This window comes from Gekko japonicus, unplaced genomic scaffold (genome assembly GCF_001447785.1).
Source record: "Gekko japonicus isolate JY-2015 unplaced genomic scaffold, Gekko_japonicus_V1.1 scaffold2698, whole genome shotgun sequence".
Classification (NCBI taxonomy): domain Eukaryota; kingdom Metazoa; phylum Chordata; class Lepidosauria; order Squamata; family Gekkonidae; genus Gekko; species Gekko japonicus.
Window position 1 is genome coordinate 134,883 of NW_015162558.1, and position 16,159 is coordinate 151,041.

General features: G+C 50.8%; 2 protein-coding genes across 3 annotated transcripts in view; one reads left to right on the plus strand and one right to left on the minus strand.

The window, feature by feature from the left end:
- Positions 1–604: 604 nt before the first annotated feature.
- LOC107106264 (sesquipedalian-1-like) lies at positions 605–2,731 on the plus strand. 2 transcript variants are annotated; one of them, XM_015406385.1, is made up of 2 exons: positions 605–747; positions 2,022–2,731. In XM_015406385.1, exon 2 carries the CDS (start codon positions 2,034–2,036, stop codon positions 2,652–2,654), a length of 621 nt encoding a protein of 206 aa, XP_015261871.1. In that variant the 5' UTR covers positions 605–747; positions 2,022–2,033; the 3' UTR covers positions 2,655–2,731. The 2 variants fall into 2 exon arrangements, with proteins under 2 accessions (XP_015261871.1, XP_015261872.1); XM_015406386.1 differs by lacking the exon at positions 605–747 and adding an exon at positions 827–895.
- A 5,230-nt stretch (positions 2,732–7,961) lies between these two features.
- Positions 7,962–16,159, minus strand: part of TBC1D10B (TBC1 domain family member 10B) — a 25,544-nt gene continuing 17,346 nt past the window's right edge. Inside the window, exons 6-9 of the mRNA XM_015406389.1 lie at positions 16,001–16,066; positions 14,392–14,581; positions 13,764–13,918; positions 7,962–9,375 (exon numbers count right to left, since the gene is read on the minus strand). Of these exons, the coding sequence (XP_015261875.1) occupies positions 8,653–9,375; positions 13,764–13,918; positions 14,392–14,581; positions 16,001–16,066 (1,134 nt within the window). The 3' untranslated portion in view covers positions 7,962–8,652. The remainder of the gene's footprint in view (positions 9,376–13,763; positions 13,919–14,391; positions 14,582–16,000; positions 16,067–16,159) is intronic.

Consider the following 16,159-nt stretch of genomic DNA (forward strand, 5'->3'; position numbering starts at 1 on the left):
GCTCCCTCTCTTAAAAATCGGCCTAGCCTAAGGCAACGATAGAAATACAGTCACCACAACACGTTCACGGAGGATCAATCAGGGTGTTTTGCCGGGAGGCAACGAAGTCCATTCCATTCCTGCCAATCCGGATCCTCTCTCTTCCTGGGACTTTGCAGGGGCCTGAAACTTCTCAGCCTTCGACTTGATCCATAAATGTAGTGGCAGCCTGGAATTCAACAGGTGGCGATGCATCTGCCTGTCAGGAAGCTATCTGGTTCTCCGGGAGCTCTGATTCTGGATGTGCTATGGAAGGGCCTGTAACTGTCCATTGATGCATCAATATATGACCTATCAATACGGAGGGGAAGCGAACTCATAAAAATGGACACTTTATAGGAATCACTGTTAACTTGGACATATTTTAAATAAACTTGATCCAGAGCCACCACCGCCCGCCACCCCGGGGGAAAACAACCCCTTCCTTTTCTGCAGTAGCTTCTTCCTCTGATGAACACAGTCTCTCTTAAAAAAACCAATCCCTTTCGGACTAGAAATAACTTTTCAGCTTGTGGTTAACATCCCCGGCACACTGCGGCTTCCCTTAGTTCCCCTTTGCAGCTGGCTGGCCTCTCTGCTCTTGGAGAGGCGAGGGGAGCCGGGGCCTGCCCAGTCAAGTGGATGCGAGTCTCTTCGCCCACTCCACCGAAACTCTTCCTGGGAGGTGGGATCGAGTGACTTTCCAGGCACTGGGATGGAGCCCGCCAGGTGAGACCGACAGCCACGCCCACCCCGCACCTGGGAAACCACTGCCCCCCGCCCTTTGGGGGGGGGGGGGAGGCAGAGAGGGAGGAGAAACTTGCCCGGCCCAAGAAACTCTCATCTCAAAGGGGCAGCTCGATGATTTGGCGCCAAGGTGAGGAAATCTAGGTCGGGTGGGAGTCTGTCCCCCCTGCTCCCAGTTGCCTTCTTAGTGTGGCCTTGGAAAGGTCCTCCAGGAGGAAGCTCTTGGGCCTGCAAACGCAGCCAGGCCTTCGTTCCTGTAGAGGCAGCCGCGCCCCTCTCCAAGGCAGAGCTGTGCTGCTCTCTCCACCGCTCCTTTTCCATTCCCTCCTTCTTTTGCTGCCTTCCATTAGTCGTTTCTCCATTTTCTCTGGCTTTTCATTTCCCTTTTCTCTGGCTTTTCATTTTCCGCCGCCCAGTTCTTAAAATTTAGTTCTCGCCTTATTCCTTTCTTTTGTTCTGGCCTTCCCTCGGGCTTCGTTTAGTCATCCTCTCCTCCCCGGATTCCTCTGCGCCCTGGCGTGTCCACCACTCCCTTTTCGATGCTGGTTCACACTTTCCCCGTCTTACTCCACCTTTGCTTCATGCTTTCCCCTCAGTTCCATCTCTGACTGGACAGCAAAAAAGCCAATCCGAAATGGAGGCGTTAAACTGTGACTTGTATGGGTTTTTAAATTGTCGGTTTTGTTGTGGTTTTATACAGTTTTATTTATATTGTAAGCCACCCTGAGTTCCACAAGGGAGAAAGGCAGCTAATAAGTGTTTTACATAAATACATATTGATTTCTCTTCTCTGGAACCTGGCTCCTTTGAATTTTTTTCATCCCCTTCAGAATCTCCTTTCCCTTAATTCCTACACTGGTTTTATTCCTTATTCTCTGCTTTTGCTTTCCATCTCACTATCCCTGCATCAATGTTCCCTCTAAGCTGTGGAGTCTTGTGAGCAAAAATTCTACTTTGTGAGATACTGGCATTAAAGTTGTGAGCGAGTAATTTGGCTACTGTATAAATTAGTTTGTTCTGGAGCCATCCCTCCTGAGCTAAGACAAAAATCTGTGAGCCAGAGGCTAAAAACCTGTGAGCTAGCTCACACTAACTCAGCTTAGAGGGAACACTGCCCTGCATTCTTTTATTCCTTTCTACCTTTCCCCCAGCCCCATGCTCATATTCATAACCCTTACAACTTTCTATTGTTTCCTTAGATTCTGATGCTCCCCCCCCCCCATCCTCATCTTCCATTATCATCTCTACACTTTCAGGGTCTGACCACCATGAAACTCCACATCTCCAGCGCTTTGGTCTCTTCCCGCCTGGAACGCGCCCCAGATCGGCAGGGGTTGCTGTATAAAAAGAGCAGTCGCAGTTCCTCCTACCACCCGTGTTGGTGCACGCTCTGGGGTAATGTTCTGTTCCGTCGAGAGCGAGCTGGAGACCGGGATCCTCCTAAACTCATCATCTTGGAAGGCTGCACCGTGGAGCTGCTAGACTCCACATCTGAACCATATGCCTTTGAAATTTCTTACCCCTGTGGGTTACCTGGTAGCCGGGCATACCAGATGGCAGCTGAGAATCAAGAAACTCTGGAGGGCTGGGTGCGAGCGCTCAGCACCGCAGGGTTTGGATACCTCCGAGCCTTGGCTGCCGAGCTGGAAGGGCAGTTTCGAATGCTGAAGAACCAACCGCCTCTCAAATTGGATGGAGCCCCGGTAGCCTCAAAGAACTGCAAGCTACTCCTTCCAAAACTGGTGGCTGAAATGGAATCCAAAGGGACAAATTTCTCACAGCTCCACCAAGAATTTGGTGAGGACATTGTGAGGTTAAGGTATATGTGGCAAGAAAAGAAAGCTGGCAAGAAGCAACCTACAAAAGAGAGTTTGATAGATCTGGGGTAGGAAAAAATCGGCAATACCAGACACTTGACTACAACGAGCAAGTCCAGAGAATTGGAGTCTATTCTGGGGAAGGGAAAGACACTGCTAGGAATAACTTCCTGAATCAACTGTTTGATCTGCATCTGTGAAACAGACACCTTAGGTATTTTTTTAAAAGAGAAGATTTTAATAAATTAAAGAAAAACAGTGAGCAATGTGTAATTTACTGCAATTTTACCCTCAAGGAAAAATTGCTCAGCATGAGGAAGGGAATGCTAGTTATGTTGATATCTGGGCCTAGCAAAGGGATACCTCAGGGAGTGCTTGCAGAGGGAGAGGGGAAGCTTTTTGGCAACGCAAATCCTTCACAATCTGCTATACATCTCCACCAAAAGACAAGGTTAAAGTTCTTTTTATAATTTGATCCTAATAACCTATCAGTCGTGATCACAGAGTCCTAACCCAGTATCAGTAGGCCAGCTATGTTTAACAGGATGCCCTTTTAATCAGCACAGCCAATCGGAAACCCTGCTGGGCAAAAGCCCCACCCACTTTCTAAAAGCACTTGGCAGGCACCAGGAAAAGTGTGGGTGGGCACTATGGGGCACATGGGGACCCTGGCCTTTGAGGTCTTCCTCAGTCCTCTCTGCAGTCCTTTAACAGGGATTGAATCCAGGACCTTCTAGGTACAAGGCAGTACTCTACTACTGAGGCATCATGTCCATTCTATCATATGTAATTTGCGTCCTCCTTAATGGTTAAGACGCTGAACTGCAGGCTGTGGAAGGTCGGTAGTTCAGCAGTTCGAGACCCAGGTGCCGCATGGTGGAGTGAGCTCCCGTCTCTAGTTCCAGCTCCTGCCAACTTAGCAGTTCAAAAGCAAGAAATTGCAAGTAGATAAATAGGTACCACTTCGGTGGGAAGGTAACAGCGTTCCATGCGCCTTGGTGTTTTAGTCATGTCGGCCACATGACCATGGAAATGTCTTCGGACAGCGCTGGCTCTTCGGCTTTGAAACGGAGATGAGCACCGCAACCCTAGAGTCTGATTCGACTGGCTTTCGAGCAAGGGAACCTTTACCTTTACTTTTTTAATCCTACTATGTAATTCTCGTCACACATTTATCCAGCTCAGGCTTAATTCTCATAACGTATTTATCCAGCTCAGGACACTAACTGTGAACTTATGCACCATCTGTAAATTGTTGCTTTTTAACTAGTGAATGTTTTATCATAAATGCTGTTCACCGCTCTGAGCCCTGTGTAGAGGGGAGGGCGGTTTACAAGCCGAATAAATAAATCTAAGAAGAATGTTTGTTTCCAGCAACCAGAAAGCACACCTCAGACTTTGATCCTTCCAGTGATTTGAAGGCAAATTCTGATCACTGGCCTAAATGTTACGCCTGGCTCCTTTGAGTCCACATTCCTCTGCACAGTAGCCTTCCCGTCACCCAAGTTTTTGATAGACTATCAATAAATTTGTCAAAATGGGTCTAACAGCCCAGAGTGGTGGTGTCAAACTGAGACCTGGCTTCAAATACTCAGTTGCTGTGAACAGAGGTCATTTTGGGGGGGGACCGCGGGGGATCGCAGTTCCCCCGGGTGAGGTGCGGGGGGCGGGGCACATGATGAAGCCCCGCCCCCTGCTTCCAGCCGCCGCACTTCCAGCCCTCATTCAGCCAGGAGGAGGCAGGAGAAGAGGGAGGGTAAGTTGCTTCCTCCCCGCCTCTCCCCACCCCTGCTTATGACACACTTCCGGTGATGTCAGGGGGTGTGGCCTTATGACACACTTCCGGTGATGTCAGGGGGTGTGGCATATGCTAATGAGTTATGCTAATGAGTTCCCCTAGCTCTTTTTCTACGAAACGAAGCCTGGCTGTGAAGCTTATTGAGTGACCTTGGGCCAGTGTCACCCTCAGCTTCCCCTACATTTCAGGGTTGTTGTGAGGATGAAACAGAGGCGGGAAGGGCCATGCACAGCACGCTGAACTCCTTGAAGGAAGGGCAGGATAAAAATGCACCAAGCAAAATAGAAATAAATTTGAGAATCAGAGTGGGGTCATGGGTAGAGTGTTCGGCTTGGACTAGGGAGACGGAGTTCAGGCACGAAGCCTATTAGGTGACCTTGGGACCAGTCTCTCAAGCTTTACCTACTTGGCAGGGTTGTTGTGATAAAGCGGATCCAACTCCGATGGGTAAAGCGATCTAGTGGCCCTCGAGATGGATGACTCGACCCCAGTTCATAACCACAAACAAATGCCTGTTAGTTGTTGTATATCTTCTGGGCTGTATGGCCGTGGTCTTGTGGCACCTGGCGTTTCGCCAGCAGCTGTGACTGGCATCCTCAGAGGTATAACACAGAAAGATGGAGTACTCTCTGTGTCAAGGTGAGAAGACAAATGATAGGCAGGTCGTTTATATCTACTCAGGAAGGTGAAGTCGGGCTGAGTCATTATTTTGTAGGCGTTTCCCAGGCTGATGTGCTAATGCAGGAGCTTTCCTGAGGAGGTTCTTTTGCACATGGATTGGCTGTTGAAATTCTAATCTTATCTGTAGTGCTGTTGTAAGATGTAGAGCATTTTGTGTTTTTCAGTACAGGAAACCATGCCCTGTTTATTTTTAAACTCCCTTCTTTCCTGTTGAAATTGTGTTTATGTTTATGAATTTTAATGGCTTCCCTGTGTAATTTGACATGGTAATTGGATGTTTTCCAGCCTTTCAGTGTCTTGGGATGAGATACTGTGTCCTGTTTGAGTTAGCCTGTGTTCAGCCACTGCTGATTTTTCAGGTTGCCTCATTAATGATCTAACTTGATCAATTATCTACTTCACTGATACCCACTTTTCTCCCCAATGGTGACCCAACGCAGCTCACAACATCTTTGTCTGCTCGTCCACTTTATCCTCATAACAGACCCGCAAGGTAGGTTAGGCTGTGAGCAATGTTCCCGCTAAACTGTGGGGTCTTGTGAGCAAAAATTCTACTTTGTGAGCTACTGGCATTAAAGTTGTGAGCAAGCAATATGGCTAGTGCATAAATTAGCTTGCTCTGGAGCCACCCTTCCTGAGCTGAGACAAAAAATGTGTGAGCCGGAGGCTGAAAAACGGAGCTAACTCAGAGCTAGCTCACGCTAACTCAGGGAACACTGGCTGTGAGAGCGTGACTGACCCAAGGTCACCCTGGCATAGTGGAGGTCTAAACCAATGCTCCCTCTCAGCTGTGGCATCTTGTGAGCAGAAATTCTACTTTGTGAGCTACTGGCATTAAAGTTGTGAGTGACTGATTTGGCTACTGCATAAGTTACTTTGCTCTGGAGCCGTCCTTCCTGAACTAAGACAAAAATGTGTGAGCTGGAGGCTAAAATACTAAGAGCTGGCTCACACTAACTCAGCTTAGAGGGAACACTGGGTCCAAACCTGGGTCTCCCGGATTCTAGTCCGACATGCTAGAATGAAGTCCAACCACTGCTTTCCCCCCAATCTGACTACCACGCAGCTCTCCAAAGTCTTCACGAAGTGACCAGATACCTGAGGTGCCGATCCTGAGCTACGGGCCCTGCCGCATCTCTTTCCACAGACGAAAGCTTCCTCCTCTCCCCAACCACGGACACAACAACAATCCTATGCAACGCATCCCACCGCACCCCCAATCAACGGAGACACTCCAAGAGCTTGAATGTTGTTTCTTTTGTTAACATTTTTAAACAAAGCAATGGAGAAAAAAATCAATGAAAACGAGGCACAAACGACAAAAAAAGTTATTAACAGGGTGGACAGCAAGGAGTTGTCGGCTGTAAACTTCCAGTTTTTCTGCTCTTCCTGATTAGGCGGGTGGAAAGCTAAAAAAAAATTATAGAAGGCGAGGGGTAGATTTGGATGAATCCCTAATTTCCAGTGTCTGTCCCATTAAATAAGAACACAAGGTCAAAAAAAAAATCAAAAATCTCAAGTACCTGTATACATAATTACAATACTGAAAACATATATATAATATATGTGTTATAGGAAGAAGTTATGTACAGAGATGAGGATGTGCTAACAGGGGCTCTACCCCCCCTGGGGTCATTGGAGTGGGGGAGATGGCGGACTTTGGGAGAAGCTGTCATTTGACAGCAAGTAAATTTGGGGAAGCAAGGACTTAAAAGAGGTTCCTGGCTCCGGCTACACTGACGACTGCAGAGACTGTGACCCAGAGGAAAGGGGAGGATGCCTCTGCAGAAGCTGAAAGGGGGGGGGAGAAGACAAGCCATGAAAGGGGCACCCCAAGTCCCAGGGGGCCAAGTTGTGGCCCCGCCTCCTTCCCGGAACCCCTTTTCCGACAGACTGCCAACAGTGCCGGCTCCCGACTCCTGCTCGGTCTGCTGCTACCGCTGGGGCAGCAGGCCCCTCCAGACTGCAGGGCACCAGAAATGTCTCACGACCACCAAGGGTTCAGCAAGCCCCCCCCCCCATGGTGACAAGAAGGGGGACTGGGGCTGGGGGGGGAATGACACACAATGCTCTTTTGAGGCCACACAGCAGACCACAAAGACGGTGCGTTCCAATTATTTTCTAGGGTAATGTTCACTTCCCATTGAGGAAGAAGGTGAGATGGAGGATGTACCAGTTGGGCATGTCTGCACGACATGTGGCAGACATTTTAAAACTGCTTTCAATCAACATGACACCTGCCCCAAAAGCTCTGTTGTTCACTGAAGAGACACAGGAGCTCTAATTTTTTTTTTTTTTAAGCCTTCTCAGCCATTTCTCAGAACTTTAATTCTTTGTTGACTTGGTTTAAACCAATCATGGAAATGCGTCCTCAGTCTCCGGCAACTGAAGCCGGGGGCTGGATTTATCCTAATAGTCGAGGACAATGTTTCTAACTGGGAAGGGGAGGGGGGCAGATATAAATTTGCAATAAAAAAAAGAAATCTTCCTGGGGTGGCAGAAGTTCCTATGAAGCTTTGGCTGACTACAAGCCAGAGAATCACTGCCAACAAAGCAGGTTTCCCCACCTTGCTCATACAGGAATGCAGGAGCTGGAAGGCAGAACTCCTGGGTCGGGAATGAATTAACTTTCCTTCCTCACTGAAGGATTCTGATTCACCCAGGAATCCGGACAACCATACCTAAGCACCCAACTGCATCTCCCCCGGCCGCCGGCACAAACGTAATTTTAACAGCAGATGAATGGCTAAGCCGCCACACCCATCCTGACGGAGACCCTCGACCTAGAATGGTTGACCCAGCAGGCAAAAACCCCATTCGGCCCACCTTTCAGACTTCTGCCTGCCAGGTGACACCTAAAAGAACAAGCAAATGGCAGCAATCCTAAGCCATAAGTAACCATGCAAGGGGCCAGGAGCAAGAGGAAGAAGAGAAGACGGCTTTAAGGGGATTTCTCTTATTAGCCTACCAAGAGCTCATCAGGTTTAGGCTGGAGCAGCGAAATGCCCAGCAACAATTTAAGGAATGGAAGAAGAGTTAGAAGACCAAAGGGTAGCGCTGGGAGGACCGGACGCTGCTTTTAAAACTAGCCTCTCTGGAGGGGGGGGGTGGCCTACGCAGCCTGCAGTGGTTAAAGAGCTGTAAACAGGGAAGATTCTATATACAGTACTTGAGAGGGAGGATGCTGGAGTTATTAATACCAGTACCGCCTTGGTTATGTCTCCAAGCTGGGAGCAGGGAAGGTACCGCTGCACTGGTTGGCCGTGGTGAAAAACCTGCAGTGGCGCGCCCACTGGGAGAAGAGCGGCCATCTTGCTTTGGCCCTATTCCGTAACAAAGATGAAGGGTCGGAGGAGGGAGGGGGTTCAGTCCACCTCAAATCAGGCACGCGAAGAGAGAGGCGAGCACACGGACACTCAATAAAACACCGCTCTGGCCCCACACTGGGTGGTTCCCCTCGGCACTCCTCCTCCTCCTCCTGTCCTCCGGGTCCCCCTACCACAATGAGAGTGTCCCTGGTGTTGGCCACCATCTTGGTCCTTGGCTGAAGGGAGGGAGTTCCTGGGGCACGTGCTGCCCCCCCAGCCCCCCTCAAAAGTACGTGTCTTGCAGCACAGACGCCGTCGGAGCATCCCCGTCTTTTCCTTCCTCACTGGGTGGCGGAGGGGCCGATTTGGGTTCCTTTTTCCTCAGCGACAGTTTTTGGTCCTTCTTCAGCCGGGCTTCCTCTTTGGCGCGTTCCTTCTGCTGCTTCTTCTCCCGCTCTTTTTCCTGCCTCTCCCGCTCTTTTTCCTTCTTCTCCCGCTCCTTCTGCAGCTTCCGCTCCCGCTCCCGCTCCCTCTCCTGCTTCTCCTTCTCCAGCCTCTCCTGCCTTTCCCGCTCCTTCTCTTTCCGCTTCTCCTCTTTGCTGCTGCCCCCGGTCGGCTTGGGGCCACCGAGGGGCATGTTGTTCCCTGTCGGGGAGGGCAAGGCGGGGTGGAGCCCTTCGGACACCACCACCTGGCTCTGGGCGGCGGGAGGGGCCGGAGGGGGAGCCACGGAGGCAGCCAAGGTGCCCACGGAGTGTGCTGGGGAGAAGGAGGGACCGCTCAGGCTGCCGTGAGTAACCCTCTGCTTCAGGCCCGTGAGACTCAAGAGGCTGGCGCTGGCCGTGAGGGGCGGGTTCATGCGGTGGCGCTCCTCGTGGATGGCTCGCGAGCCGTGGAGCCGCCGGGAGGGCTTGTACTGGAGCTCACCCCGCGTCTCTCGCCACTTCTTCAGCTGGGTGGCGTTCTCTCGTTCTATGAGGGCTTCGGTCACTGGGAGAGTCATCACCTGAACAAGGAGGGGGAGGGAAACGGAGGTGAGAAGAAGAGTCCCGGTGGCATCTCCTCTCTCACCACAGCCCCTCTGGCCTACCACACATACCTTGACCTGGCACCACCCCACAGAGACACTGGGAAACGTGCACATTCAAGACTATGGCAGGACCTCCCCTTCCCCACCCACAGAAGCCCACCAGGCAGTTGACACTCAAGTTGCATTTCCCCCCTTGTCTCGTTTTCCTTTTTGTTTTGTTTTTTAATTCTCTGTCTTATTTTGAACTTGTTCAGTACGTCCATTAAACAGAACTTTGTCTTCTCGGAGACAAAAAAAAATCTACCGCTTGGCAAGACGCAAGCTGGAAGAGAGGAACCCCCCGCTTAATCTTTTCCTCCTATATATGCCGTGTTTCCCCGAAAATAAGACACTGTCTTATATTTATTTTACACACTAGGGCGTATACCACAAATGCATAGAAAACCTGCTAGGGCTTATTTTGGGGGTAGGTCTTATTTTCAGGATGTTCTTGTACTTCGCATCTCTGTGGTCCGGTTGTATTTAGTGAATATTATTTTCCTCCTGGCTGTGCTCCAGCTCAAACGCACCCTTCCCAAGGGCAACCCGTATGTCCCCCCCCAAAAAAAGAGAGACAGATTTGCAGCTTCGGGAAGACCAGAGTAGAGAACGTCAGAACACAAGAAGAGCCCTGCTGGGTGAGACCAAAGGCTCGTCAGGTCCAGCATTCTGTTCACGCACTGGCTGACCACTCGGGAGCCCCCGAGCGGGATGACTGCAACAGCAGCCTCCAGTCCGTGCTCCCCTGCAACTGCCTCTGGTGCTGGAAGGAGGAGATAACAGTCGTGACTAGCAGCCATCGGCAGCCCTGTCCTCCATTAATTTGTCCACTCTCCTTTTAAAGTCTCCCAAACGGCCTTAAACATTTCCTTCTGGACCCACCTTTCTTTCACTCCAGCTTACACCCCTCACTCTGACTGACGCTGGGCTTTTAAGAAATGCAGAGGGAAAGAACAATGCCGCCTTCTCCTTAATATCTACTTCGACCCGGAGATCAGTGACGTTCCTTAAACCACCACCTCCCCCGCCCCCGAATCATAGGGAATTATGGGAAGCAACACCAAACATTTCTATTGACATCCAGGTAACAGCCCTCTTTTATGGGCATGAGATTCACTTGAAAGAAAGCAACAACAGGATTTTGAGTGCATTCGACTCAGGTTTAAAATTAACGTGTCCTTATATCTGACCATGTAAATGTTGTGTCTGATATCTGAAGGTGCTAAAGTTCTGTTGTGAACAGACAAGGTCGAAATCTAGTAAATTCTTACAAGGGGCCATGTGCCTGGCTGCTTACTCTACAAGTGTGGAATCTAATGTATCGAAAGGATGCACACAGAATTAAACTCTGTTGGTCTTCAAGGTGCCGCTGGACTCAAACTTTGTTCTGCATCCTTCCAAGACAGGTTCCTAGTCCTCATGGCTGCCAACAGAAATCTAGAAATTCGAACTGATGATGACCCAGAAACTAGAGCAATCACCTACCACAAATGGACTCTGCCAAGACGGAAATGACCAACGCGGGCACCATACGGGACCAAGCCCCTTTGTGTAAATGTGGTGTTTCTTAGGAATACATGCCTCATCTGTAAACCCTTAGCCACGTCCTGCCAGAACTTCTGCATGTGCCATCGTGTTTTCAGCCCAGGATCCAACTTTCTCCCCTCCAGCTTCACCCCACTTGCTTCTCTGTTTAGCACATCGTCCCCAGGCCGGAGCTCTCACCTCATGGACCAAGTTGTCCTCTTGCATAGTCTGGAATGGCAGGTTTCGCAGCTTCTCCATCGTCTCGTACATGCCCTGGCACGAGCGCAGCTTGTCGACTGAGCCCAGGGTGTTCCGCAGCAGCACCAGGCCCACCCGGAAAACTATCTTCACCCCTGTGTGGATCACAAGCCGAGAGAGAGAGAAGAGTGTAACAGGCTGTATACTGGGGGGAGGCGGGAAGCGCAGCCTTCCTCTCTGTGAGATGCTGAGATGCAGGGAAGGAAAGAGAGGCGGGGGACTGTGCAGGGGGCACCTGGGGATTTCATCAGATGAATGGACAAAGCAGATCCCAGGTGCTCTTTATAGCACTTTAGGATAACCATGTCAAGCCTGGGATTGGGTAGAGGGTAGCCGGGGAACCCAGGCGCTCTTATCATTTTCGTCAAACATGTTCCTAGGCCTCAGACTACAACCAGGTCAGCCAGTGGCTTGGGAATCCTCCTCCTGTTCAATAATGGAAGTTGAGTTTCTAGAAAAAAGAGCAGTTCTGTCTCTGGGGAGGCCGCTTTCCCTGTCAACTGGGAGGGAAAGGACACCAAGTGGCCAAACGCGCAAGGCTTTACGGGGACGGGAGGCCGAGTCTCACCTTCGCAGAAGAACATGTCCCAAACACGCAGCACGGAGCACCAGGGCAAGGTCCGGGAGAAGATGCACATAAACCACTCGGTCATGTACAGGATGGGGTCGATCTTGTACCTCTTCAGGTGGCGGTAGGCAATGGGGGACACCCGCCGCAGGAGAGCAAAGAAGATCTCCCCGTCCAGCTGGATTGCCTCCTGCACGAGACACATTTTGGGGTGAAGAGGAAGTTGGAGACCCTGCAAACAGCGCCCTCTTTCTGTTCCCCCCGCCTGCTCCCGCTTTCCCTCCCATCACTGCCCTCCACTGAGAAAAGAGGAGCCAGAGGTTCAAAAGGTCACACAGTCTGGACATGCATGCACTGTACGCATCTACCCAAACGGTTAAGTATCTACAGCTTCTGCAGGAGGGCAGGGGAAAGATGTGGTCTAACTGTTATGAGATGGGGAAGGAGGCAGAAACTCTGCAGCCCAGTAGCAGCCCCAGAAAGGCAGGAGGGTAGTCTTTTTTATGCAGCTGTTCAAGGCAGTGTAAAAAGGCAAGGGGAACACAGAGGTGAACCTTTTCCTGGAGTGGGCATACGGCGATGCTGGGGGAAAGTGTCACCTGATCCCTGCCTGCTCCGCAAGCTGTTAAAGGCACAGAGCCTTCAGTTGTACAGAACCCTCGAGGGCCGGAATCAAACAGCCAGCCAGCCAACCCTCTCTCTCCCTCCCCGGCTTATATGAAAAGTTTTTGGTTTAATTAACGACACAACTTCACTTGTGACCAGCGACTCCATTGCAGTTCTCAAACAGGGCTGTCTCCCCCATTCAAGAAACCAATGAAATCGACGTATGTGCTTGCACAGGAAGGGTTCTACTGATGGAAGCAACCAGTTACCTTTTTAGTCAATTAAGCAACCTGATTACTGAGTAAATGTTGCAGCTCCTTTCTCAAACTAGGTTAATCTTTAGGAAACGGAGGTCAGATTTGCCTGCCAGCTGCTGCACACAAGACATTACAAAACCGGCACCAGGAATCTGAGCACACCGTGTGTCTGTTCTCTACCAGGAGATTTCAAGTTGACTGGTATGTGTGTGTGTGTGGGGGGGGTGTACACGAGAGAAAGAAAATCAGGCTGCAAACAGAATGATAATTTTTTTAGACCTCAGTCATGTGAATTGGTTTTGGCAGAAAAACAAGAGGTAAAATACACGTATGTGTGCTCTTTTTAAAAGCACATGTTTGCACTGCTGAATATTTCTAATCTAGAGGCTTCCTGACCCCTCCCAGGGGCCTCTGCCCTCTGGAAAGGCTCCCCTTTCTCTAGAAAGCGGAGTGCAAGGGAATTCCAGGATACCGCCCTCTAGGCACAGCCAGCTCCAGGAGGACAAAGCGGGGAAACTCCTGTCCAAGAAGGGTTTTAGGGCGGCACAGAGGGCATCTCCTTTATGAAATACTGAAAGCCACTAATCCCCCCTTTCCTTCCAGGAATATGTGGTCACACTCACCAGTCCCGCACTGTAGTACCCAGGGAGATATTTGTCACAGATCTGCACCAGGCACCAGAAAGCTTGCTGGGGAGAGACCAAGACAGACAGACCCTTAGCAGGAGCCCCCTGATCAGCCACACCCTCCCCGCCTACAGTCTCCATCCGAGAATCCCGGCTTGCTCCCCCACCAAAGGCGATCAAGTGCTATTAAGGTCAAGCCGGTGAGCCTTCTATCCCGGGGCCATCCTCTCTCCTCTCCTGGCTGCGACGTTTCTTCCTCAAACCACGGGCAGATGGGTGCTGACCGTCCCCCCAGAAGAAATTAACACAGGACTACTTAACATAAAAAACCCGGATGCCAGTCGTGAACAATGTTCCCTCTAAGCTGTGGAGAACTTCTGCATGTGCCATCGTGTTTTCAGCCCAGGATCCAACTTTCTCCCCTCCAGCTTCACCCCACTTGCTTCTCTGTTTAGCACACCGTCCCCGGGCCGGAGCTCTCACCTCATGGACCAGGTTGTCCTCTTGCATAGTCTGGAATGGCAGGTTTCGCAGCTTCTCCATCGTCTCGTACATGCCCTGGCACGAGCGCAGCTTGTCGACTGAGCCCAGGGTGTTCCGCAGCAGCACCAGGCCCACCCGGAAAACTATCTTCACCCCTGTGTGGATCACAAGCCGAGAGAGAGAGAAGAGTGTAACAGGCTGTATACTGGGGGGAGGCGGGAAGAGCAGCCTTCCTCTCTGTGAGATGCTGAGATGCAGGGAAGGAAAGGGAGGCGGGGGACTGTGCAGGGGGCACCTGGGGATTTCATCAGATGAATGGACAAAGCAGATCCCAGGTGCTCTTTATAGCACTTTAGGATAACCATGTCAAGCCTGGGATTGGGTAGAGGGTAGCCGGGGAACCCAGGCGCTCTTATCTTTTTCGTCAAACATGTTCCTAGGCCTCAGACTACAACCAGGTCAGCCAGTGGCTTGGGAATCCTCCTCCTGTTCAATAATGGAAGTTGAGTTTCTAGAAAAAAGAGCAGTTCTGTCTCTGGGGAGGCCGCTTTCCCTGTCAACTGGGAGGGAAAGGACACCAAGTGGCCAAACGCGCAAGGCTTTACGGGGACGGGAGGCCGAGTCTCACCTTCGCAGAAGAACATGTCCCAAACACGCAGCACGGAGCACCAGGGCAAGGTCCGGGAGAAGATGCACATAAACCACTCGGTCATGTACAGGATGGGGTCGATCTTGTACCTCTTCAGGTGGCGGTAGGCAATGGGGGACACCCGCCGCAGGAGAGCAAAGAAGATCTCCCCGTCCAGCTGGATTGCCTCCTGCACGAGACACATTTTGGGGTGAAGAGGAAGTTGGAGACCCTGCAAACAGCGCCCTCTTTCTGTTCCCCCCGCCTGCTCCCGCTTTCCCTCCCATCACTGCCCTCCGCTGAGAAAAGAGGAGCCGGAGGTTCAAAAGGTCACACAGTCTGGACATGCATGCACTGTACGCATCTACCCAAACGGTTAAGTATCTACAGCTTCTGCAGGAGGGCAGGGGAAAGATGTGGTCTAACTGTTATGAGATGGGGAAGGAGGCAGAAACTCTGCAGCCCAGTAGCAGCCCCAGAAAGGCAGGAGGGTAGTCTTTTTTATGCAGCTGTTCAAGGCAGTGTAAAAAGGCAAGGGGAACACAGAGGTGAACCTTTTCCTGGAGTGGGCATACGGCGATGCTGGGGGAAAGTGTCACCTGATCCCTGCCTGCTCCGCAAGCTGTTAAAGGCACAGAGCCTTCAGTTGTACAGAACCCTCGAGGGCCGGAATCAAACAGCCAGCCAGCCAACCCTCTCTCCCTCCCCGGCTTATATGAAAAGTTTTTGGTTTAATTAACGACACAACTTCACTCGTGACCAGCGACTCCATTTCAGTTCTCAAACAGGGCTGCCCCCCACATTCAAGAAACCATTGAAATCGACGTATGTGCTTGCACACAGGAAGTGTTCTACTGATGGAAGCATCCTTTGTTTCTAGATGCGGACATAAAGGAGGAGAGGGAGATAACCCCTTAGGGAAAAGGTAAGCAGTGGCAGATGCTACCTGTAAAACAAAGTCTGGGGAACCCCCCCCCCCCCAAAAAAAAACCAGTTACCTTTTTAGTCAATTAAGCAACCTGATTACTGAGTAAATGTTGCAGCTCCTTTCTCAAACTAGGTTAATCTTTAGGAAACGGAGGTCAGATTTGCCTGCCAGCTGCTGCACACAAGACATTACAAAACCGGCACCAGGAATCTGAGCACACCGTGTGTCTGTTCTCTACCAGGAGATTTCAAGTTGACTGGTATGTGTGTGTGTGTGGGGGGGGTGTACACGAGAGAAAGAAAATCAGGCTGCAAACAGAATGATAATTTTTTTAGACCTCAGTCATGTGAATTGGTTTTGGCAGAAAAACAAGAGGTAAAATACACGTATGTGTGCTCTTTTTAAAAGCACATGTTTGCACTGCTGAATGTTTCTAATCTAGAGGCTTCCTGACCCCTCCCAGGGGCCTCTGCCCTCTGGAAAGGCTCCCCTTTCTCTAGAAAGCGGAGTGCAAGGGAATTCTAGGATACCGCCCTCTAGGCACAGACATCTCCAGGAGGACGAAGCGGGGAAACTCCTGTCCAAGAAGGATTTTAGGGCGGCACAGAGGGCATCTCCTTTATGAAATACTAAAAGCCACTAATTCCCCCTTTCCTTCCAGGAATATGTGGTCACACTCACCAGTCCCGCACTGTAGTACCCAGGGAGATATTTGTCACAGATCTGCACCAGGCACCAGAAAGCTTGCTGGGGAGAGACCAAGACAGACAGACCCTTAGCAGGAGCCCCCTGAGCAGCCACACCCTCCCCGCCTACAGTCTCCATCCGAGAATCCCGGCT